General features: G+C 37.3%; 1 protein-coding gene across 7 annotated transcripts in view; it reads right to left on the bottom strand.

Annotated features, from left to right (window-relative positions):
• Nucleotides 1-26,692, bottom strand: part of UTRN (utrophin) — a 369,967-nt gene that overhangs the window by 69,913 nt on the left and 273,362 nt on the right. For 6 of the 7 annotated variants that reach the window (XM_064649024.1, XM_064649023.1, XM_064649026.1 and 3 more), the window contains 4 exons: nt 15,348-15,616; nt 12,885-13,031; nt 11,495-11,573; nt 6,589-6,649 (listed from right to left, as the gene is read on the bottom strand). In XM_064649024.1, coding sequence (XP_064505094.1) covers nt 6,589-6,649; nt 11,495-11,573; nt 12,885-13,031; nt 15,348-15,616 — 556 coding nt within the window. The remainder of the gene's footprint in view (nt 1-6,588; nt 6,650-11,494; nt 11,574-12,884; nt 13,032-15,347; nt 15,617-26,692) is intronic. The other variant, XM_064649025.1, reaches the window with a different exon arrangement.

Raw genomic sequence — 26,692 nt, 5'->3', positions numbered from 1 at the left:
CAGCTCAACAGTCTGTCCAAGGAGGTCAAAGGAGGCAGCAGCTTCACTGTTGCGGGCAGTGCTGCTACCATCACTGAATATATTCTATGGGTAGGTTTCACTTAGATACCAAAGCCAGACTATTTGGGACAGAGCCAAGCTAAAAAGATGCAATTGTAAATTTATAAATAAGAGCTATAAAAAAAAACTCATCTCACTGAACTTCTGAAAAGATTCAAAACAGGCATTTAACCAAGAGCAGACAAATGTTGTGAGTCTTTCCTCTCTATTACAACTACCCTGCCACTTCTATCCCAGGCCACAGTGATGCTTGAGCCAAGAATCACCTTCTCTTGCAAGTACACTACTAACGTCAAGAACTACTTGTAGAGGGAGGTGATGTTTCCTTTGACTGAAAGTGAACAACAATTGGGCTCATTATTCATCTTGTTTGTAGATGGCATCAAAAAAAAAAGGAATTTTTCAAGGTCTACAGGAACCCAACTCACCAGATTTCATTCTGCACAGTGGTATGGCATAAGAAGGTATTTCTGCTATCACAGAAGTGAGCTGGCCTACAGGGCAGTAACACAACTGGTATGAACATATTACACATTACCATCCACATGGTTTAGTCCGGGAAGAATTTAAAGCGTTTCACTAAGAAGCACTGTTTTTTTGTTAGTATCAAAAGACTGAGTTATTCAGAGAAAGTGTATTCTAGGTCTCTTCTGACAAACTTATGGACCCCAATGTAAGCCATGCAGCAAAACATGCACCCATAAATATATTACCTGAGAAGACAGTGTAATTTAAAAAGTCTAAAGGCATTTGTGTAAATTTTATTAAATAAAAAACATGATAACCATAAAATACTCCAAATTACAAAACCCTCACATATTAATGGAGTGCTCTAAAGTTTACATGACAAACATTTGCCCTTGCTATGCGTTTCTTATTCATCATGTTTGGTGGCAGCTTTCTAATTATAATTGGCAAAGGTATTCTATTTTGAAAACACTTCCTGGTTGTAAATAAAAAGCTGGTGAACTGTGAGCATGTCACTTAACCTGTGTTCTCTAGAAATAAAAGAACAGTCCTGTTGAAGTGAAAGGATTAGGTTGTACATCTTCAGGTGTTTCAAGATGCCCATGGAGTTGTGAAAAAAATTCCATTTCAGCTTTTTTCTACCAGAAAGAAAACTAGAAACAGGTTTGTAGGTCTTTTTTTATCATTTCTTAACATGGGCAAGGCCTGTGTTGATAATCGCTGGCAAACACCACAAGAAACAGTACTCTGGCATGATGTTAAGTTCCTTTCTGTTCCTGTAGTCATTTGCACAAAACACTACCTTAAATCAGGATCTTTACTAATCACTAATGATTTGACAGGACTCAACTCTGACTTTGCTGCCCTTGTCAAAATTCAAATTGCATAACATCTTCACTTCATAAATATGTCAGTGTTTTATCTAGATACTGTATATTTTCTTTTTTTCTTTTTAAGCCCATTAGAAAATACTGTTTTGTGGTGAAAAAAGGGTTGGCATAATGCATCCCCATGGTATTGCATCTTAGAGGTTGGTAGAACAATTTATATGCAGATATTTTGAAATCACTCCAGAGAAAATGTGCTACTGCATTTCTTTAATTGAAAAAAAAGACCAGCACAGGAACTGGTAATTGAAGAAACTCTCAAAACCTCAAACCTGTATTACCTCTTTCTGCAAATCAGATTTTATTTTCCCTTCTAAGGGAAATACTTCTTAATACTTAAAAAAATGGGATTATCCATATAACTAGAATAAGGAAAAAAAATAAGGCTTTTCTGTTCCATTAATTGTCCCCATCTTCCCCATACAGGCATAAACCAAACATCAGGAAAGACTTTCTAAAGAGCATTAAAAAATGGAGAAGCAGAAAACATTTTATTCCTGTACCCCATAAAGTTAAACATGATATAGAAGGTGATAACATGGAATTTCTAAGATGTTCGTTATGTCAGCCTCTTTGCAGGATTACAGAAAAGTAAGCACGGCAACTATGGTGTTTGATATGGATCAATTTAATGGCTACATCAAGAAATTGCTCTCTCTATGTAATGTCCTGCATGAGATTAAACTTACTGTGACCTCTTCTGTATCACCCTTTTGTTTCTTCTGCACAGTACAAATATCTAATAACTTACAGCATTGAAAGGTACACTGCTGAAGAACACTTAAATTACAGTTAAAAGAATAAGAGTGAGAAACACCAGGGTGTTTTCTGCACATTCATCATGTTCTCCTCAAGGATGTTTAATTATTATACATAGTGTCTCCTTTATTACTCTGTTTATCTTTAGAATATTTTTATTGAAACGCTATGTAATATAGGCTTTATTTTTTTCATTTACTCTTATGGAGGCCAAGGATGTCTCATTTGTATGATAGAAATAGTTATAAATCAACAACAGCAGAAAATTCTCCTTATTAAATCTCAAACCTTTACAAACCAATCTATGAAATATGTATTCAATGGCAAGTTTGCCAAACCTTTTGCCCAAACTTCACACTTTCATTACCTAAAGTGCATTGTTAAGTACTGTGCCTGCTGTGTTGTATTCCCCTCCATATGCTCATTAGTCCCATTCTCTTTTATAAATTATGAAAGACTATAGCTTTTTTTCCCAGCAGCATCAAGATTTTACAGTTAAGGTTTTCACTGAATTTTACTGTGACAGAAGACACAGACTACAGATACAAAATATTTTATCAACTGTCATTAAGAGAAAAAAAAAAAATCAAACGGGAGGTAAAAGGATTAAATAAAATTACATCAACAGAGGCAGCACTACTTCGCAACTTTGACTTACACAGTAAGACAATTCAAGAGAAGAAAAGAGAGAGGCTAAATCAAGTTCAGTTCACCATATTCACCATAGCCCAGGACACATGCAAGTTGATAAACCTGAGACCAATGAATTAAAAATCCTTCTTCCAGCTAAGCAGAATAGTTGCTCCTTTCCAAAATGCCCCAAACCCAGACTGCCTCTATCTGAACACATAGGGCAGAGGAGGTTGTAAACTGGTTTTTCGATCTTTCACATGCTTCATTACCTGATTAAATACAACCTGAGGAAGGGGAGACATGCCAACTGTTAGTAAATGGGGCGGGGAGAAAAAACTGGACTCCCAAGTCACGATGGTGTGCTGTCACAAAGACCTCTTTCAGAGAGACACTTCTCTCTAATCACGTAAATGCAAGCTACCTCTGGTGTTAGAAAACAAACAGAAAAAATGCTGCTTATCTGCAAATACAGACATCTTGCATCATTTTGACATTCTCCTTACAGATTCATTGCTACCTAAATTACTCCCTCCTGCCTTCTAAGGTGCAATTCCTTAATTTTTCTAAAATTAATTCTCTGTGTGCAATAAAATTACAGAGTGCAGTTTGTTCTTTTGGGGTTTTTTTCAAATACCTTAACAGAGGTGCAACTACATCATCATCTGCAATTATGTCACTTTCCGAATATTTTACATTTCTCATTTAATGACACTCACAATATGCAATCAAAATGAAGAAAATATATGAATTATGGTTGTCTAAGAAAATTATGTGTTCTTATTTAGAAGTGGCCTGATTTCAATTTGCCTTTATTTCACTTCCAAATTTTTAAAACTTCTCATTTTTCAGCCACATTGGATCATACTTTTATTATCTTTGTTCTGCTGTTTTTTCTTCTTTATACCATAAAATGAACAACTGGTATCTTAAACATTCCCTCTAAATATACAAGTCTTGCTGTAAATACAACAAATATAGTTGTTCTCAAATGACAGTTATTAAGATTCATCATAACTGTTCCTTCTACTCATGCTGTGCTTTACATCAAAGGCAAGTCTTTGCAAGGGGTTAGTACAATTAAAAAAAAAAAAAAGAAAATTAAGTCAATCTTTCCCTCTTTCCTAGCATTCCTTTCTATATAAACATCCATCGTTAAATCCTGTTGCCTATTCTCTTAAATTGTCTCACTCATGTAATCACTAATCACACAGTCAGCATGATTTTTTCTGTCAGTATTGTTTTTCTCTCTTCTTTAAACTGTGTTTGAAATTAAGGAGCACAAAAAGATTGAAAAGGGTATTTAAAGCCAAGAATACTCTCCAGTCTGATCATAAAGTAAATGAAATTCGAAATCAGTTCTTTTCTGCTTTATCTTCCACAACTCTCTGATTTATCTAGCTGCTTCTGAAAACAATGATGTTTAGATTAGTAAGAAATAAAAAATGTAGGAAACTGCCAAGGTCACTCTGCTTTTCAGACTGTGAAGCTACTGAAATTCAGTATTCATCCTCAAGTTTTTTAAAATAAACAAATCCTACCAGTTACACATACCATCATTCTCTTTCAAGACACAAGAATCATTGCTTCAGCAGCATATATCATGTTGCAAGTAGGGAAAGATTACTGGAAAAGTCTTCCTTGAGAGGCAGTAGTTAGTCCTGCTGACTTCATTAAGGCCATCTTGCAAATTAAACAGCGGTCTCTGCTACTATAAAGACCTCGCCCCTCAGAGAACGTGCCCTACACTTCTGCTCCCTTACCAAACTTCCTGTGCAAGACCATTAAAACAATTTCTGAGGGATGCTGGGGTTTCTTTCTCAGCCCCAACTGGCTTCATCCCCCAGTCTAGCTCTAGGGCGGTCAACACACCAGAGGAAGCCCACAGCACAAGTGGATACTTGGCCACCAACTGGTGAGCTTGCAGGACTGCACCTAGGGCACACAACTGGAAAGACTTACTTTCTTCTCAACTAGCAATGATAAAAAAAAGATTTCTCGAAAACTGAACTTTGGCTGAGGTGGGGTAAGAGAGATGCTCGGAAACTCAAAAGAATGTATTAAATATGAAAAAAGGATACACACATGAAATATTCAAGTTTAAAATATTTGCCTTGTTCAGCACAAATGAGAAGCTTTAATATTAGTCTGTTCCATCTGTTCCCATCTCTGTTCCCCAACTCTGAATGTACCAACGAGCTCCGCAAAACCCTCTGGGTCCAACTCACACCTGATAAACCCTCCCAACTCCAGCTATCAACTCTGATAGAGCAGGAAAGTGAATTGTCATCTTTCAACGTCCAGTAAGGACATATCCACAAGAAAAAAATCACAGGCTTAGGGTAGTTTTCCTCTTGCTTTCTGAAGCTTGCTACTTCAGCATTTTCCTTGAATTACTGCTGTAGGTGTGATCACTTTAATACACTTCTGCCTGAGTCTTGGCAGTGAGTGAGCCTTTGCATCCTTTGGCCCTCTCCTCTTCCACTCAGGACAAAGCCAGGAACCTCTCCTCCGGTGTGTCACAGTTTTTCTTGCCTCCTGCAAAACTTTTCAGGAGAAGCACAAATGCTTTCACAGAGAATTCAAGGATCTTCACAGTAGGTTTTTGCTTTTTCTAGTTACCTACTCAGACCCTTTAAAGAAATTAATCTTCATATGAAAGTTTAAAAATAACCATCACACCTCAAGAGTGATAACAGGTTTGATTGACATGAATTTACTGTTACCTGCTTTTCAAAGCTCTCAAGTACTCATAAATTGTTTGAAGCACAAAATGTGGTTCTCAGATCTCAGATTTATGAGCAATATTCAATAGTAAAAAAACCTCACTTGTGTTCTTCAGAATGAACTATCTTCAAGTCCAACTCACAGTCATTCTACCTTAAAAAACCTACCCTTTTCCCAAACTCAAACTGATAACATTTTAACAGATTTCCTTCAGCCTAAAATGAACTGCTTGGGTCTCCCCTACTATACACTGCACCTTCTTAAAATTTCATTTACCTCTCTGGCAAAGCGCTATCCTCCTCTCAAAGCTGCAATTTTTGAACTTTAAAGTACTGGAAAACAGTACATAAATAAATGCTGATAGATTAAGAAAAGCCAAGTTATGGACTGCTCTGAGTAAAACATATAAAAATCTCCTTACCTCCATAACTAAGTATTCTTTATTATTTTCAAAATAAGTATCTCGACCATTCCTCTTGGTAATCAAGGTATTTGTACAATTTTTGTAAATATTTATGAAAATGCATAATTTGCCTTAAAATCAAGCACTATAAGAACTTCCATAAAGTAAAGGAAAAGGACAGAAGGACAGTCAACACATGTATATTTCCAAATAAATATGGCACACAAAGATGAATGGGCTTAACAGATATTAGTCACCACTGTTTTGCTATAGGTTATAAACTTTGCATTTTTAAATACATTACTTATTCAGCTTTTTTTCCCTTTACAGTTTACACTCTGGATGAGCCACACACATAAGAACAAGTCTAGTTTGAATACTGATAACGTATTATATTGAAATGTCCCTGCTGTTTCCTACCTGTTTGAGTGAGGTTTTAATTTGGGTTTGTCATTGATTTCTATTTACATATTTCTAAATTATATAGCATGTAAAGCAATAAACATGACTATATAGTATATGCAGCAGAACACTAAGTAGAGAAACTCCTGGTAACATTTCTAGCTACTACTTAGTCCCTATGTTTTTCTGCCAGGTTATGGTGATAAGACTCTCTGGTTGGGTTAAGGAAAAAAGAAAAAAAGGCAAACTTACTTGATATAATAGGGCACTTTGTTATGTGAAACAGATCTCTGCCATGGAAACTGTACTGAGGCTGAGGAAATAAAGACAAGGTAGTTATGAGAAAGCACATGTCAAATTTAAAAATCTAACTATCTTTTATTTATTTTATAATTCATATGGTGATAACAAATGGAAACAAAATTTCCCAGACTATTTTCAGTAATTAGAAAATTAGCAAAAGAAAACTATGGCAATCTATCAAGATGATTCCAGACATCTATTTGAAGCCACACTGGAAATAAAACAAATGTGGTGATTCTACTTCAAAGAAGGATAATAAATTCTAAGCAAGCAAGCTATCCATTCAGGGAAAACGTAGACACTGGTTTTCCTACCTCTATGGAATTATTATCAGTTTATGCTTTGAAAATAAATTATTCCACTACTATAAATAATGCTCTGCAACAGGACAAAAAAGAAGAAATATCAATCTTATTTTTATTAGTTACAACCATTATATAAGGGTTCCTATTTGCAACTCAAATTAATATTGATTACTTAGATATCATCCATAACATCAAGAAGCCTTCTGCACACTGAGTTGAAAAAGGCATGAAGTCAAACATGACACTACAACTATGCTTATCTAAAGATCCCAAGAGATAAAAGGTTAAAAAGTGTTCAGGCCAACAGGACTGCTGGTGGACAACTTATAAGCAGCTGTTTACTGAAAAAACCACAGGTGCACATACCTACCAGAAATTATCAGACTAGTACCTGGGTAATTAGGGTTTATCATGGAAAAAACTCACTTCACTAGATTCACTATAGAACCAGAGATGGAAAGAACAGGTAGGAATAAACGATCATCACAATGGAATGAATTTATATTGCACACATATGGCAGCACTTCTGAGACAGAGTGCCTACTCGTGGGTGCTAACACCCCTGTTTCAAAACTTGCTAAAATGAGACACAGCTTTGATCCACATTGCATCTCAAGTAATTAAACTCTCAATTAATGCAATTTTCTGCAAGCATGGCCCACTTTAGAGCCCATCCCTCTTTGGAAAAAAACATCCATTTGACAGTAACAAGCTGTGTAAGTCCCATAGGCTGTTGCAGCTACAGAGAGAGGCAGGTCTCACCCTGCTACTAGCTGACTGCTTCCCAAGAGATTTAATGGCTGTGACCTCAAACAAAATTTCATGGTTTACAATTTAAGAAACATACATGTACTGAAAACACAGATTAACTGAGAAGAATATTTGGGAAAATACAGGAATGAAGTAAACCACATTATTTACTGGAAAAAATAGAGAAAATTCCATCTCAATATTTAAAGAAGAGAATAACATTTGCAATTAAGAGGTAGGCAGTTACCTGGTAGAGAAAAAAAAAACTAATAAAGGTTAAATGCTCAAACAGAGGTAGCTAACTGAAAAATAATCCTTAAGCATTCATAATTCTGGGGGAAAAAAAAAATCAACAAGATAGGTGAAGGTGGCCATCAGGTTTAGAGTTTCTTTCTCTAGTGTTGCCATTTCTCACCTATGGTAGTTCCTGTACTAATTATGTCAGCTAGAAAATTGCTCAACTACAATTTATATGCTAAAACAGATATTCTTCAACAACACAAATATGAAATAAAAAGTGTAATCAATTAAATTACTAATTACTATGGACCAAGTCACGCTCTACTTGTTTGGAAACAACCTTTGTAAAACATTGCCAGTTCTCTGCTGCATGAAGCTCTGGAAAATGAGACTACCGCTGTTTTTTAAAAAGCAGTTTCCTGATGAAAACTGAACGTAGTAGTTATCAATTCTGGCACTCACTAGCAGGCCTCTTGGTATTAGTATGGCTGAGAGGCGCTTTGAGCAGGTCACTGAATACCTAGCTATTTTTCAGGGAACTTGTGGAGTCAGCACTCTGTGGATGTTCAAGGATTCATCTCAGAAGCATACAAAAACACAACAGAGAGAAGTGGATCGTCAACCTTGGAAAATAAATTAATTACAGAAGAAACAAGTTACTATTTCTAAGGCAGGAGACAGCAAAGCAATCCTTTTGCAAAGGGTTATGAGGATTCTTCACCTTCAGCTGTTTTAGGGATATATAAAATTTACTGCTCAGTAACTAACTTGCAAGGGGTTTACCTTCCATCTCACAAGCACTGAAAAAAAGTTCAACATACTCTTGCCTCCCAATGAAGGGAGAGGAAACAACAGCTCAGCAAAAAGAGGGATCATAGATTGTAGTGGACTACTAATACTGCTTTACCTCAGCCTCCTCCCACAGAACATTTTAGGAAGGGCTAATATGTTGTTTGATAGTCTTCAAAAATATTTTGAAGCACTTTCTTAGTGATGGACTGCATGAATCCATCTAATTGGTGTTCTACAAACTCAAACAGCAGTATCACATGCTGTACTGTGTCTTTTTAGTACTGAGATGTTTCTAGCCACTGCAGAGATGAAATCACTGGACTAATGGGGCTGGAATCAGGGTGCTGGATAATGTCATCTAGGCTCCCATTCCTATGAAAGGTTGGACCAGATGATCTTTTGAACTCCATCCTTTTCAACCTGGGCTATTCTATGAATCTGATAAACAGGTAGAGATAAGTGTTCTGCTAGCACAAATTACTGAGTAAATGATAACTGGGATCTCATCATATCATCATGGCTAGGCTTCACGAATGAAGATTTGGGAAGGACTCTACCCACATTTGCTACAAGCACGCTGGTGGCTAAAGAGGCCAATGTGAGGTAGACAAATCTGGTTGCAAACTGGGATCTAGTCAGCTGACAATGTTGTGATGGCAAGTTATGTTCCCCTGTAAGGATTTGGAGGAAAAGTAACAGGTATGTGAGGGTAAATGTAAAATAGATGTTGTCAGATGAGCACAGATAAAAACCTGCCCTCTAATTCAGAAGTGCAGTTTTGGAGATGAAGATTTGCACAAGACATACATATATATCAATTGCAGTTTTTGAATTTTGAGACTGTCTTATTCAGACTACTACTCAACTTGTTCCTCACAGTTTGAAGTCATTTATTGCTGCTAAAAAGGTTTGAAAATTTTGATTTACAATATGCAGTCTTGCAACCTGTCAGGATAAAACCTTTACTTTTCCAGATTTAATGACTTTTTTATGACTTTCCTTTTGAAGTTACTGCCCCTGGCTTTCATTTAACTGACTTTATAAAAAATTGTAGGTATAAGTTCTTTAACTCTGTTTACCTGAATCTCTAAAAAGAGTTTTGTTTATTTTTATTTTTTTAACAAGTTTTTGTTGTAGTTTGTGTGGGGAAAGAGGTTGTCTTTAACAAAGAGTTTAAATGGATAACTGCATATTATTTGCTTTTCAAAAACTGTGTTACTTGGCTATAGCTCTTTGTGGTATCTACCAACATGCATTCTGGAAGTTTTCCTTTTTTAACTTTTGCATGTAACAAAACGAACGTCTCCTTAAGCCTGGAGAAGATTCCCTAAGCATGGCTGTGGCTTGCTGATAACGGCACTGCATAGTCTCTTTGGACGTAACTCTATGAATGTTTAAACCAGCAAGAAAGCCATTTCATCACTCAGTCTTGTGAATGCAGTTTTTTATTGTGACATAGCTGTAAGCCAAATCAAGGAAATGATCCAGGTCAAGACAAAACCAGTCAACTTTTCCTGGCAGGTTTTACATGTGGACTCTTTGACTGATTCTCCTCCTGCCCTCATCAGTCATCTGAATATTTGCAATGGCCCAGGTGAGGAAAGGTGAACAGAACAGTCTCAACAGTGACACAGTAGTGAAGGAACTGACTGTCAAGGTTACAAGTTTGAGATTGGAAGAGCTACAAACCACTGTGGTAACAGTATGCTATACTTCTAATATGGCTTAAATTTAATTAACAAATAAATCATATACTTTTTAAAGTTGTTTGTTCTGTCAATTTAAGAACAGGACAAAGTGGCTCCAGGAATTGCTATTTTACATAACAGCTGTAATATTTTATATACATTGCATCTCGTTTATTGAAAAACTAACTGTCAATTTAAAATAAGAACATGGTTGTCACATAAGTCAAGAAAGGAAATCAAGAATCATTTATTGTTTTAAATTATATTAGCTGTTTAGCTATACATTGACATACAGTACTTCAGAATCTCTGGGAAAGAACTGCTCATTGTCATGCTGACTTCTCAACTCCTGCAATGATTTTATTTTTATTACTGAAGCCCTCAGTTAAAAACTGGAGAAGTGACCGGGTTAACACTTTGTCTTATTAGCCCTGATGACAGCAGGTAGGCTAGAACATTGGAAAAAATCAACATGGATCTTGATATCACAACCTATTTATTTGTAGCAAATTATGTCAAATCTGCTTTTCCCCTCTTAGTATATGGGAGATCACAGGCTTATACCTCTAAAATTTTCATTAAATAGAAAAAGATGGAAGGATACGTCTTGAGAAAGTGATGCACGTTTGCTTTCCTCAGCCCTTTATTTGAAGTTCCAGGAATGTATGACATGAAGTCTTTAATTTAAAAAAAAAAAAAAAAAAATCCAGGCAGCTCTTCCTTTGTGTCATCCCAACAAGAACAGAAGCAAAAGGAAATAGAGGAAAGAGTTGGCAGAGGATGAGAAGATGTGCTTATGAACAAGCAAAGATTCTGGAACAGTCACAGGTTAGACACTGCAGCAGAGGACAAAGAATAAAAAAACCAGGGCACAACAGTATCTCAGAAAGGTGGTACAGTGGGAAGTACGCTAGTGAGATTGTCAGTGCAGTTATGAAGATGAAACACCCCCCCAAAAACACAGAGGTAGATAATATGGAAGAAGAACTTCTTCAAGCCATAGGGAAAACTGGAGTAAAGATCAGTCAGTCTTTAAGAAAGCCATCATATCTCTTGTGTCGATTAATTCAAAGAACTTACTGGAAAGAAAGTGCTGGGATGCAGGCCCAAAATCTCGGTGTGCCTCCTGTAACTGTTTAAGGCGATCCTCTACAGACACCTACATATAAACACACATACACAAAATTTACATTGGTATTTACTTTGCAACACCAAGACCATGATAAGAAGACCATTTGTTTACATTCATTTTTAGTGAAATTAATTTGTGTGTGTCATAGCTCTCATTTGACATCCATCTATTCACGGCTACATTTTTTTTTCCACTTGCTTAATGAAAATCCTGTTCGTATCTTGCAGCGTTCTTGTGTGAGAACTGTAGATCAATAACAAACAAAAGTAGTTTCACGGTGACTATAGCCTACTGCTGAAGTTTCTGACCTCCTCCCAACCCTTCTGTTGTCCACATTTCCATAGTCAGCAGGTCTCAGTTTGATTTTATTGATCTCACAGCTGCCTTGTCAGCACAGAACCATTTTGGAAGATACAGCTTCACTTGCTGACATGACTCCACCCCCAGTTTATTAATTGAAACTGCACTAGCACACCCAGCAGTAGTTTGGTTGCTTGGTTAACTCAGTTTGAGAAGAAAGGAAAGGTCTGATATGACACATTAATAGCTTTGCCTCTCAGGAGTGACTTATTCAAAACTACTGGCCCAGGAACTGGTGCCCAGGTTTTGAAAATTAATTCCCGCTACCCTCACTAGAAGTGCGATAAGTATTTCCTACAAAATAAAAAAGTGAGAAACTTCAAAATTGATACATGAATTTTTAACTGATGTAAGAAACTCCATTAAATCATTCACTTCGAAACTATGTACGAGTTTCAACTGTAATCAGGCACATTGATTTACCTTTCTCAGACCATTTAAGCACAATAATCATAACTATGCAATATGAATCTCTCTCACAGCACATCCTCTTCTGTTTTGTAATGCTAAATTGCTATTGCTCATACCTTGTTATAGCTCTACTAATACTTAAGACACTTAAAGTGAAATTCCCTACAGAAAGTGAACGTTCAAAGACAAAATAAAATAGCTTTCCACAAGCTGGAAACACAACAGAAGTATTTATACCAGTTTTTGGTAACACAGATTTATATAATAAAATATACTGCTATAAGATATACAAAAAAAGCATGCAGCAATAGTTCCCACTAGTCTCCAGAGTTTAATGCAGTTTCCTCTGTAAATAAACTGCTGAAATAGCTTGAAAGGAAAAGCTTTTGGTTAATCTGCTGAAGGAAAGACACGTTTTTGTTGCTTTGGTACCAACAGAGTAGCACCTTAGCAATAGAAGTAATGGAACAAATGGTAATAACACATCAGAGAAGAGAAAGGATAGAGAAGACAGAGAAAAAGAAACATCCCTCCCCACACACCTACTGTACATATTCAGAAGAATACCTGTAAAAGTTTCCAACGCATATTAAGATCATCCAGTTGACGAGACATCTTTAAGGATGGATAAAGGTCAAGTGGAGACAGCTGACTGGACAAATCATTCACTGTTTTAACTTTTAAGTTGATGGGAGCAATTTCGTCTCTAAAAGCCTTAAAGGGTAAGAAACATACACTTATGTTCAAGGGACATTTGAGCAGCAAAAAAGCCACAGTAAACTCAACATGGTTCTGACCTGCCCAACACAGAAGTTTATGCTGAACAACTGGACACAAGTCAGTTCTCGGCAAAAAAAGTTCCCTCACTTCATTGTTCTTACTATATCATTCATATCCATCTTTACAGAAAAACAGTATGAAACTTGCTCAAATGCCCATAAGCAAATTGTGCCCCTAAAACAATTTAAATTATTTTTTTAGTGGTGCCATATGGCTTTAGAGCATTTCATCACAAAAGAAAATAAACAATGCTATATTAGGAGCTTTAGCAGCATACAGCCTGCCAAGTGTTCTTAAGAAAAAATGTGTTCAGTTGCTATAGCTTTCCAGTATTAAGCAGCTAACAAAAATTCAATTTAAAAACTATTATTGAATTAGCAAAGCATGAAGGAATTTGTCTTCTAAGGAAAAGGAGTACAATGTTTTACCTGATTAGAACCACAGAGTGAAACTATTACAAATGACTAAAAAGAAGTAAAAGGTTTATTGAATCAAATAGAACTAAATACAGTATTAAGGCAAAATTGATGCAAGTTTTAGTTACAGTTAAAAAGATGCATCAAATGTCTTTTTTGCTGTGAGTAGTTAAGTGTTCAATCCTATAAACAGCTTGACTGAACATCATGAAACATGCCAAAAACAACTGTTAAAAAAAGCATTTTCTTTGGATAATTCAATTATTTACCTCCCTTCAAAAATCACTCTCATCAGACCCAGGAACAGAAGGAACATACAGGCAAGAAAGAAGCACTGGGCTTCTGGACAGCCAGCAGGCCCCTATTAGTTCAGCAGATTTTCAGTTTTTCCACAGCAATGAAAATCTGAAAGATGTTACTTTACTCTACAGAAAAAGCCATTGAGATATGACAAATCACTTCTTAACATGAGAACAAGGAGCTATTCAGCATTAGCATCTTATTTCTTGCTTTAGTATCTATATTAAAATATAAGAGGGAGAAGAAGACATTCATCATTCTTCTCACATCAACAGCAGTCTGGATATAACTCAGCTTTGACTGTCTTTGTTTCAAGGATTCTGGTTCCATTAACCTTGAAAGTAACAACAAAATTTTGAGAATGAGGATGCTTACATTGATATATGTGAAATAATGCCCTGGGAGACCACAGGCTATATATGCATAGAGAGAATATCTGCAGAAACCTGGTCACAGTGCGTGGCCTTTCATTCTTCTCATACAAGCATCCCAAGCAGAAGACGTGGATGGTCAGGTCTTCTAATGCTTTGCCATATTCACCCTTAAGCTTAAAAACTGAAAAGCTGTGTTTGTGAAACAGAAGTGATAGGTGCTAAATTTGCCCCAAACAGCAATTTTCTCTACCTACATGTGCATACCCACACGCTCTCCTGGAATCCCTGATGTTCAGGCACTTCCCTAAGCACTGTACTGTGTCCAGCCAGCTTTCCTGGATGATAGTTATCAGAAGATATCCCTTCTTTGGGGAGCTCTGCATTACGGGGTCCCTACCCAACCCATGAAGTTAAGCAGGGGAGGGCTACTACCCATCACGAGCAGCTATGCCTTGCGATGCTGAGCCCTGCATGGGTGGCCTGGAACCCGAGCAGCAAGAAAGTTATAGAGTAGTATGTGTTCTTCACTTTGAAATAACCCTGATGAGAAGCCAGGCTAAAGTAAAAGCAAGTGCAAATAGTCAGTCATACGAACTAAAATAGGTAATAAATGTGTGAGCTTTATGAAAGTTAAGAAACAAATAAAAACTGCGAATACATTTCTGTATGACTGAAAAAGTTCTAAATGTTTTCCTAACAAGAAAGGTATACATGATGGTCAAACAGATCTGACGGCTCACCACTACAAAAAGAAGGGGAGATACTGTCAACTGCTGGAATGACAATTGACTCAGCTCATTCATACTCCAGTGCCTGGGCACAGCTCCAAGCAAACCCAAGGTCTAACTACGGATTGGACAGTATTTAGAGGAGGAAAATATTTAATTCCTAGAACACATTTTTTTCATTTAATGAATGTTATATTCTGTACACACCTGTAGCTTGCTGATCACATGTGCTTATGCAACCCCAGCCAACAGAGTCAATGTGGCACAGCACTGGACTTTGAGACCTCAGATATGGTCTTTTAAAGAGCACTTTATACCGCACATGACAATTTAAGTACACAGTGTGTATATATCTAATGTGACTAGAGGTAGCAGAATGAAGAGGTCTGACACACACACAGGTTAAATATTTCCCAGGAGTTCCACACTTACTGTAGTTTTCTCAATGTGATCTGGTAACGAATCTATGAGCAAGTCTCCTACAGGTTTCCAGCCATTCCTCACATTTTCGGCCTCCTTCAAATCAGCATCGAGGTCATCCATGGCACACTGCAGGTCTTTCAGTTTTTCTAATGCTTTGTCCACTTGCTTCTGCCAGATAGTGGCGCTGGCATTTAGGTTCTCCCACTTCTCTTTTACCTCTGATGACTGTTTACGCATAGCTTTGGCCATCCTCATGGCTTTCTCCTCAGGGGTCAATTCTGCAAAGGGAAGGAAGAGTTACACTGTTTCCTTCTTATTCATGTCCAGTTAAACAGACAGTGAGCCTGAGATAGGCGCTCAAGACAGTCAGTAAGTCCAGTGTCAATTGACAATTTATTTCAGCAGGTATAACATAGAAGAAAGTCTACCTTGTCATAACTGAAATAAACCTCAGTCACTCCAACTGACAAAACAAAGCTTGATCAGAAGACAGGAAACTATTCCTGACTTCCATATATTATGATATCCACAAAGCAAAAGCAGCTTACTTCTGGTTTGTCATTTTTGGAGGCACAGAGGAAGGAAATAAAAGGTCTTTTTTCCCCTACTGAAAACTGCCATAGGGAATCTGTGGACCATGTAGAACGAGCAAGAACAGTGCTTTGTTCCTGGATCATTTACCACCACTTTCACCCTACTACCAGGATGTCTCTTAAAATCCACTAGCAAAATCCAAGGTCTACTGAGTATCATGTGGGGAGTGGTCCTGCAGCTCTACATCCATTTTTCTGTGCTAATACCAAAGTCCTAAAGGGCTGGTTAAAATAGGTTTTCCAAATCTAAAAAGGTTCAGTGAAGCTATTGACTGAAAAAGAGTCAAGCTTATGGTTCACTATTACTGACAAATTTCAGGCTTCTGTGTCTAGACAGCACACACCTCAGCAACCATGAAAATGCCATTCAAATTACAAAGATCACCTGCCACTGGTCTTTGCAATAAGCAAAGCTGTAACAGGCACACACACAACCTCCTCAGGACATAGTCACTGGAGATGATACTGATTATTTCAGTCAAATCCTTATATTGAAATCTCCAGTCCCCAGTAAGTCTGCAAGACATCAGGCAGAACTCTACACCAGACCTCTCTGACAACAAGAACTGACAAACCCATCAGCTGGTGACTTCTCTCGCCTCCACAAGAGGTGATTTCTGTGTATCAGTCACGTAGTCTATCAATGAGAGAACATGATGTCTTTTCTGGGTCTTCAGTTTGAGACTGAGCAAGACCCAGACAGCCAGAAAGCTAAAAGAAAACCCTAAAACATCCCCAGCAGGTCCTACTGTCTACTGCTCAGAGGGTACTTTCTGAAAAAAGTCATAGGGAGCTTTCCTTCATCAGGGAAGAGTTGCTTCAGTAATGACAAAAAAACAGCCAGTCTCATAGGATTCCCCTTCTACATAAGAGCCTTGCAGCCTCTGCAGGTACAGAAGCAGGAAGAGAAGCAAGCAGAGGAAACTATACAATGCAAAAAACCAGAAAGCAAAAGAGGGGGAGAGATGTGACATACACTGAAACTAAGCTATTTGGCCTTCTCTTCAGTCCTACATAAAACCTTTGATAAAGGTTTATCACAGTATTCTTGTGATCAAAATTTAAGTGTTACCTATGAATAAATCATACATAATCACACAAAGATGAAAGTACCACTTCTGTCAGAAGTCAGACACATACAATCTTCCACTTACTGACAGACTGTCTTTAAAATCATTATAAGTTTGGACTTGCTAATGTAGTGGAAGAGCGTGAGGGGACAACATACAAAAATGGTGTGGGAAATAACTTTTTGCTTTACAAAGACTAGATGAATGTCAAAGTAAATGCACACTTATGGTTGAAAAAGTTACCTTACTATGTCTCTGGTGATGCAACTATTGTTCCATAGCACACAATATAGAAAAGCATACTGCAAGTAATTAATACAAAATAAAACACGAGAATACATTCAATTTGTTGTCTAGAAGGGCAGGCACATTTTCCCCAGATATAAAAGTAATAGGGAGTTGTTTGGATTGAAATCAGAGTTTCTGCCCACCAATTACAAACTTGGTCTGGTTTTTCTTTTAAAGTTTTTTCAAATCTTGTTAGCCCATATTAATCTTGATAAATGCTAGACTACAAATACTAGAAGAGTAATCAACAACACAGCCCAACTGCCATCTGAAAAAACCAACCAACCAAGCAAAACACAACCCAAAATGCACATTTTGCATTATAATTGTTGATGTAGGGAGGAGAGGGCATTGCACAAGGGATCTTGCTGAAAAGTGGTTATGTAGGAGAAACAACGTACAAGGAATGGTAACCAGAGCAGACTGGAAGGCAAGGGCAATCAACAAGAGCCAGCATCACCAAAGAAGGGAGACAGACACCGAGGCTGCAGGTTGCGGTGCATGTTTTGACCTCAAAAGAGAAAGCCATTTGAAGAAAGAGTGCAGCTGAGTGGTACAAAAGATATTTTGAGCTTAACAAGATATTTCAGTGACTTGTTGAGTGTCATAAGGTATCACGTGAGAGCACTGCCTATGTGTACTTTTGCCTGCAAAAGTAGAGATTATAGCCAGGCTTAGGGACACCACAGTGGAAAGCAGGTGTTTCAGAAGAGGAATTTGGGGTGAAATAGTTTTGAAAAAAACCTACAGTGCTTAACTAGATGCAAACAGATACGAACTATGTATGTAGCTCTGGGATCTAAAGACATGGCAGTAACCTACAATTTGCAATACTGACAGATTAGAATAAAGATGAAGACCAAAGCTATGCTGTGATAAATTGCACCTTGTCTCTGGATTTACAGAATTTCCCAGGAATAAGCTACATCACAGAACAATACAATTCTGAAATGATCTCTACCCCAAGCTTTGCAACATATTTTAGAAAAATGAAAAGAAATAAAGCTGAAGCTCTATGCAAAATCCCCTTTTAGAAAAAAATTTGCTTATGTAGAGACATTAAAGAGGTTGTTACCACAAGTAATTCTGGAATTACTCACCTTTGAGAATAATAATATAACAATAATGGATGAATGAATGAGAATCCACTTCAGTGCAGTAACAAAGGAACTGTGAACACAAGCTGTACCTAGTGGCAAAGTCTAGTATCATAGGTTATCTCACAGGTTGAGGTATCCTATGATACAGTTATAGGTTGAGGACAACCAGGCCACAGGTGTAAAAGCTGCAAGATAACAAATGAGGATTAGGGAGCACCTAGAGATGGAATCCTTTACACAAGGTAAGGGAATACTGAGCTTCATTGAAAGGGGACAGAAAATTGCAGACCCAGTAGAGGAAGCCTCCTCTGTTGGTATCTTGAGTATTTGGCTACAGGGGACATTATACCCAGAAACTGGACTAAGTCAAAGTTAGATACATGCAAAGCTGCAATCTGCCATTTTTATCCAACATCATGCAGTTGCATCATCCTTTACCTGTTATCAGAGCCAAAACCTACCAATTCTGCATGAAAGAGTAAAATGTTGCAAGGTCTGAACAGTTCTAAACTAGATTATTAGTTGGTCTTTTTAAAAGATCTGTCACTTGACAAAGAACATGCAGAAAGCTTTAGTAAGAGCTGAAAACCTTGCAAAACTCTTCGGCTGGCCTTAAAGATACCGACAACAGATTCAGTGAGTGTCTCTTGCTCTCATGGAAGCAATAAGAAAAAATGTGGCTCTAGCAATAAATAGATTGGATATGGCACTTGGAGACATGGTTCAGAGGTGACTATGGTGGTGCTATATTAACAGTTGGACTCGATGACCTTGAAGGTCTCTTCCATGCTTGGTGATTCTGGGATTAGAAGAGGGGAACAATAGCCTGACTTTATTTGTATGGCCTGCTAAAACAAGACAGCTTTACTCATGACAGACTAGTCTCTTATTTTGGGAGGGGAAAAAGATTCGAGAATGACTGGGGTGATACAAGTATCCCAGCAGAACTGAAAACCTAAATATGTTTTAAAACCATTTGTCAAATCAGTGTCACTGTGCAAGGATATCTACCACATACTGTATTTGAAAAATATTAATTCATTGCAAGACTGTTTTATTTTACAAAAGCCTTGGAAGTGCTTGTAAACTTGCCCTAAAAAGACATTTGTGAGGAAAATAAAGCAAAATATGTGCCTCTATGAGCTATAAAACCATTCAGCATATATTCATTTAAGAGAAATATATTCTGTATAACTACATGTTTTCCACCATGAAAACCAAACTTATTAATGAGCAACACATTACTTTTTTTCAAGCAGAGACCACATTCTTCGAGATACTGCATAGCAAGGTCACATAGCATAAATTGTAAATCTCCAAAAAAATTGTCTTAACAGGAAGAGTTTTCTTCTCTTAGTTTGGAGTTCATTTAACCAGTCTGTCATTACACACACTGGCAGACAGAATTCCTTTTTGCTGTGAAAAAATTCTACATAGTAGTTTTTGTTCTTTTGTTCCTACTTAATACAAAAAGTCTTTTTAATGATCAACTTGATCAGCTTCCCCCCTCCTTTTTTTAATGGTACTTGTTACATATGTTCACTTCAGCAGCTGCTCAGAAAATAAGAACAGCCTATATTCATTTTGTTAATCAAAGAGGAAAGACAGTAACTGACCTTGTGGTAAGGGAAAAAGAGCAGAAAAAAGCACCTGCTTTTGTGGGGGGGGGGGGAAATCTTGATTTTAATAAGCATTTTTTGTCACAAACAAAGCACCAACAGATTTTCTGTGTCTCTAGCAAAGACCAAGTGCTATAGAAGGAAAACTTTCACGCCCGAATTTTACACCATATAGCTTCCTTGCATGCCTACATATATGGAGAATACAAGTGAAGAAAATTCTTCTTGTTAAGAATTTATTTTAGACTTCTTAAAACAATTTAGCTCTAGCAGATTTCATTTTAAGCAACTGTGCTTGATCCTTATTATATGGCCTTGAACTAGTGATGCATCCTGCCAAAATTACATTAATTTCCTTTCGCTTTTGATATAGTCTTAATAAAATATAGTGGAACTGGAGATGATTTCATGTCCCTTCCCTCTGCCATTATGTCAAATGTTGTCTCTTCCTTGGTTCAACTGATCTTTGCAGCAAAAAACAATGGGTGACACAGCACTGCAATCACATTATGAAAACTTTCAGAGCATTTGAATAGGCACAATGGCACTGTCCTATTCCTAAGCAGAACCACCAAAAGCAGCGCTGTCATCGCATCATGAAGTCTTTAGCACTGCTCCAGAGAGAGTATTCTTTGGGCTTCTAACAGTTTTGACAGAAAACTTAGTTCTGATGGGATGGCAATAGGAAGTTTAAAGAATAAGCACCAACTGGTTAATGCGGAAATGCAGCAATCACACTCCAAGCACCCAACCATCCAAGCACAACTCATATGTTGCCTTTTCCTCCTATTCAAATATCTATTGCATATTTAGTTAAAACAAGGAAAGAGAACAGTCATTTGCATTTTTGCCCGTTTAGGTATTCTTCTATCAAAACTGAAAGTTCTTCAAACTAGAGAAATGTAATTAAACAAAGAGTGAATGAGGAAAGTCTCTGCAGGATAAGAGATAAATTACCTTTGGTCTACAGAAGTCAGAATTGCAAAAGCAGAGCAAAGGAAACTGTTAACCTCATGTATGATGAATAATTCTGGAAAGGGCTCAGAGTATGGGCTTCAGATAAAGACAACTGAGAACAATGCCAGCATACATACATATTCTTTAATAACAACAGTTGATATTTCCCACTGGGTGCTGGTGGGGAAGACAGAGATGGACAAAACAAAGGAAGTAGTTTCCAGTTAAAAGAAATAATTAAGTTGTCCCCCAGTATCTATCTCTAGAAAACTAACAAAGATCACAGCAATCCTGAGAACCTTGCATTTATCCAGCACAATCAGCGTAATCTGTCAACATAAACAAACCACACATACTACTTTTCAGTATAAAAATGCCAACATTTTTAAATAAATGGTGTGATCCAAAGGAAGTTCACAACACTTTTGCACAGTGGATGCCCAAAGTTTATGTTGCTCCAGGAACATAAACCAGGTATGAATTCAGTTTTAGTCCGCTCCTGCCACAATACCAGAAAACGCAAAACCAACAGTACTGTTACAGCATCTCCGAGCTGTGCCTTCTTCCAATTGCAGTTAAAGGGAAAGTATTATTGGAGTCTCAATTACTCTAGGCAAGCAAGGAACTAATCCTATGTTTCTTTTCAAAGCACTGTGACTGTGGATTTTAACAAGCTTTTATTTATTCCAAAGATCAATAAAGATTTGTTTTTCTGGCACTGCACATACGGCAGTTCCTCTGTTCCTCAGTTCTGCAGTTCCTCAGCAAGACTGCAGAAGACATACATCCCATAACAGTATTTCAAAACAAAACAGAGACACCTAATTTATTCCAAAATAACACAAAACCAGAAAATAGACAAGTCAGGCAGCACAAAAGATAGGGCTCCCTGACTCAATGGCACCCTATAATAAACACACGGGACTTTAAAACATCCATGTTCTGAACTTTTCTGACCTTTTAAGTAACTCTTTTCAGCCTATTTTTTCCTCTATAGATATGACTTCTAGTTTGTTATTCTGCAATTTCCCATTTGCTTTCTTGAAGCTCATTTAAAATGTTTTAAGCTATGTTTGCTCTAGAGTGTAAGGAAGGTATTTTCTTTCACACAAGGTCTTAAGGTTTGAGAGCCATCTTAACCTCTGAGAGCCACCAATGAGCATTACTCAAAGGATAACTGAAAATTCTCTTGCAGACAGTTTCACTGGTTTCTCAGGTCTTGTAAACAAGGTCTTGTAAACAACAGTTAAACTTTCAGAATGTGCTTCCACCTGGAAAGCACCCTGTATTTCAGATAAAACTGTGACCACAAGAGAGCACACAGGTCAAGAATGAATATAACTGTTTATATCCTGAGGTTCTCACGGAAAAAAAAAAAAAAAAAAAAAACAGGAAAAAACCAAAAAATCCCAACCAATCAGTAAAAAAATTAACAACTATCAAGCCAGTCTGGTGCCATTAAAAATTCAGTCTTTAAAATCCTCAAAGTTTTTACCCACACCACTCAGAAAGTGGAAACAGTTTCCTTGAACTGTACTAATACGAATCCAAGCAGACAACCATGACGACTCTACAGGAAGAATTTCAAGGCTTCACCCTGGTGGACTAAACTTGTAGAGTGACTAAGAGATCTATCTGAAAAGGAGTGAGACAATTACTTTGAGATTCTCTAACAGGTAACTGCACTTCTCTCTAATCTTAGGAAGAAACTCTTAAAAGTCACAACTGAGTGAGTTACAACTAAAATAGAGGCAGTAATGCTCAAAATAGTGTAAGCAGTTTCTGGGCATGATTCCACCAACATTCAGTGGGCCATACCCTCTTCATTCTCCCAAGCACTTCTAATTTTCACATTCAAGATTTCAAACTCAGCCCAGCTGCATAGCAGAGGCAAAAAAAAATATTGCAGTAGCGTGTGATAGCTAGACAACAGACACAAGTGGGCAGGAATAGAAATGCTGCCTGCTACATACATTAGAAAACAGTAAATTACCTATTTTAGTGAGATCTTCCTTGCAAAAAGGAAAAATTATGGCAGAGAATTTACCTGAATGTGCTCAGTGGTGGGGAACAAAAAAAGTTTAGCTTTTATTTGTATCTGAAAGAGGCAAATATGTTGTGTTCGCAACTCTATTTAAAGTATATACATGCAATTCACTGATGCTTATTAGTATATTTCTTTTATTAACACAGTTGTGACTTATGGGGCTTTCTGTACTTTCCATTAATAGGAGATAACAGATGGTAAATAGTTATTTTTAAATGCTGTGTTCATCTCAACAACCTTTGCTACCAAACAACAGCTCTCAGAGCTATGAATCTAATTGTCCCAAGAAAACTAGACACTACTGAAGTACTTTGACAATATTGCAGTCTCCCAGAAACATTCACTGTTGCACTGAGAATCAGTGTAGTAGCCTGTGGTAATCTGCTAGAATATTAATTTATGTTATCTTCTAAAAAAAATTATCTCCACTCCCTCACTGCTTGAGTGGACAAGAATTTCAGCAAAGCCATATCATCAGTTTGTAGAACCCTGGGGACAGAAAATATTATTTCTGCTTTCCTTTTTGTTTTCCATGGCCTGTAACCTTACAGTACATGGATTTAGGAAGCCAGCTGTAACTATGCCATAGCGAATGACAATTAATATTTTCAGATCTAAGTTTTCTCCTATGCCATGGATAAGTTACCAAAAAAGCTAAAAACATGAGCATTTTCAATTTCTTTAACCTGTCCATCTACAAAATTCAGCAGCTGGCCTGCTGGCTTATCAATCAGCTCCACTCAGATGCTGAAGCAGCTCAAAAACAAGAAGAACATGAAGCTTGCTTTTTTTTGTGATGGGGCCTCTCTATGGAAACATGGCAAAACAAAAAGAGAAGAAAAGACAGATGATAGATATAATTAACTTAGAAGGAAGTTTCCTGGAAGATGAAGAACTCTGACTGTGTCAGTTACTACATCATACAGTAGAAGGCCAACACAGTAAGCATAAAGCAAAGATGGGAGAGAAGAAAACAAGGCTTACTCATAACATGATTTTACATTCTTGGGATATATTTGACATTAACAAAACCATTATAGATAGTAATAGGTTATCATAAGGCATCCTATAACAAATATTCTCTTAATGAATGCAGGTATATACAGGTCCTTAAAATAGGTCTTGGTCAAGTTCAAAACTGATTCTTATAATTTTTCTCCTAAATCTCTCTCATTCCTTGCCCTTGCAACAATGCCCTTCCTGGCATGAAAACATCTATGGTGAAAAAGAAAATGGGGGGAAAAAAAAAAGAAAGAGAAGTTGAGGAATACAGAAAACAATTTTACAACCTTTACCCTCTTCAGATTAGCTAACCCTCCCCCCTAAAAACTCCTGCTCTTATACAAGGCAAGAACTAACCTCAAGAAACTGTGATTTTCCAGTTAATACAACTTTGATTTAATAAAACAGTTTTGCTACTTGTATTATAGAACCAGGCAGAGAAATGTTCAAATCAAGACTGTACAGTGCTGTGTACTGTTAATCAATATTTTTTAAAGACAGACTGTCAGCTTACAATCTAAAACCACACTCCTTCCCCTTTATCAACATGAAGTAGACTTCACTGAAGTTAACAAGCTAACCTTAATCAACTGCAGAGAACACCAGTGATCGACAGGTAGGCAGAAAATAAAATTTAAAAAACCCAACATTTTAAAAGTAAACATAAGCTCACATCCACATTCTTCACTATAAAAGGTTAATCAGAAGAAAAACTGCGTGCCTGGCTGCCTTCTAGTTCAGAGATGCAGCTTTCTGGAGATTGGTGGTATTAGTTGCCAGAAAAAATTTACTAGACTCAGTCCTGGGTGAAAATGAACAGCTTATTATTTGAGATCAGAGAAAATGATTCAAAGACACTTCTTGGCCTGAAAGTCTATTAATTTACAGATAGTGTAGTCCCGTTCTGTGTGGGGTGTGAGTGCCCACTGCTGGCAGTGGCAGCTTCACAGGGGTCTCTGGGAGAAGAGGCTGCAGCTGCCGTGTGCCAGGGACAATAGAGTCCAGTCTACCCACCAAAGAGCACAGCTGAGGCCATGGTCTGCAAGTGATTGGTGCATGTCTCTGGTCTAATCATATACAGCTGAGGCCCTCAGCCACGCTGGTGGCACCTCCGGGAAAGTGTATTTAAGAAACAGCAGAGAACACCAGAGAAAGAGAAGGAGGGAACAAACAGGAGAAACTGCAGAGGGAACACCAAGGTCAAAGGAGGAGGAGCAACTCCATGGCAGGGCAGACATTCCAAATGGAGATCCCATGGAGAGGAAAGATGTGAGAAGAAAAAAGTAGCAGAGAAAAACTTCTAGGCTAACTGTGGACTTAGCACCTTCCCACTCTCCCACACCACTTGTTGCCTCTGAATACGATCTGCAGTCACAACAAAGCAGGGTAAAAGACAGGAATAAGGGAGTCAAGTTGAGTGTGTGAAAGGGGGGAGGAAAGTTGTGATTTGGATGTTTGTCTTTTTGTTTCGCACTACCAACCAAATTAGTATTTAATTATTTATTTGAAATAGCAATTTTTTTTTTTTCCCAAGCACATTTGTTTGGCCCACAACAGTAGTTTGTAATGGCTCTGCATCTGTGATCCATCTGATCCCCATCATGACCCATGAGATTTCTTACTCCTGTTCTTCCCATCTCCTGCCTCCACCCTACACAGGTGAAGATATGAGAGATGGACAGGTGGGAGTTTGGCTTGTAACCAAGAATAACCAAGTGCTCAAAAAATAAATTCTATGGACTACTGAGTGTGAAGAAGGAAGAGGAAAATAAGTTCAGTGCACATCTATGAGACTTCCCAGTGGTTTTCAAATATGATGACTACAGCAGAGACATGCACACATCACCTGCAGACTCAAGCTGTTACTTCTATGCAGTTAACCATGGTCATCGAATTCCCTGCTATACTGTTATCACTGCCATTGGTATAGCACAAAATAATAATAATCATGATCCATCATAAAAGACTGGATAACAAGAATTTATGGTGCACCTTATCATCTGAAGTTTGCTTTTGCACATTCAGTCAATGCGGACTAGATCATTGATATCAACTCCTGCTAGAAAATTAACATTTTACATTGGTAACATTTTATATATTGGTATCATTTGTGCTGAGAGGTTCTATGCTTTTGAAGAGAGAATCTGCTATTTCAAACTTCTGTGTGAAAATATGAGCAAATATGCAGCAAGCAAACCTTATTTTTCAACTGCGAGGTTGCTTTTGATTTAGACCAATTAAAACATTAGAGATGCCATATATCAAATGGGTTTGAGAATAAAGACAAACTGAATGTTTTCAGGAGTCAGGAGCTTAAAAAGGAAGTAGTAAGATACATTACAGCAGCTAAGGTACCAGAACTAATCACAGAGATAAATGGTTCATTGGCTTTAATCACCAGCCATTCAAATTTTATCACAAAGTTAAATTAAGGAATATGAAACCACTTAAAAATTTGCACAGAAATAACACAAATTATGTTTCCAATGAACAAATTTAAGAAGTTTGCCATAGAGATGTATAAGAAGATGTATGGAAAGAAAAAGTATCTCTCAATAAAAGCAGCTATACTGTAATTTTGTAAATGATACAGAACAGTAAATTATTCACATCTTATATCAACTGATAGTTCTACAAAAGCAGATTACTACATTTTCCAAGAACAGTTCTTATGTAAC

The sequence above is a fragment of the Pseudopipra pipra genome, chromosome 3 (assembly GCF_036250125.1).
Source record: "Pseudopipra pipra isolate bDixPip1 chromosome 3, bDixPip1.hap1, whole genome shotgun sequence".
Lineage (NCBI taxonomy): Eukaryota > Metazoa > Chordata > Aves > Passeriformes > Pipridae > Pseudopipra > Pseudopipra pipra.
Note: the sequence above shows the minus strand (reverse complement) of the source record. Positions and strands in the feature narration are given on the sequence as shown.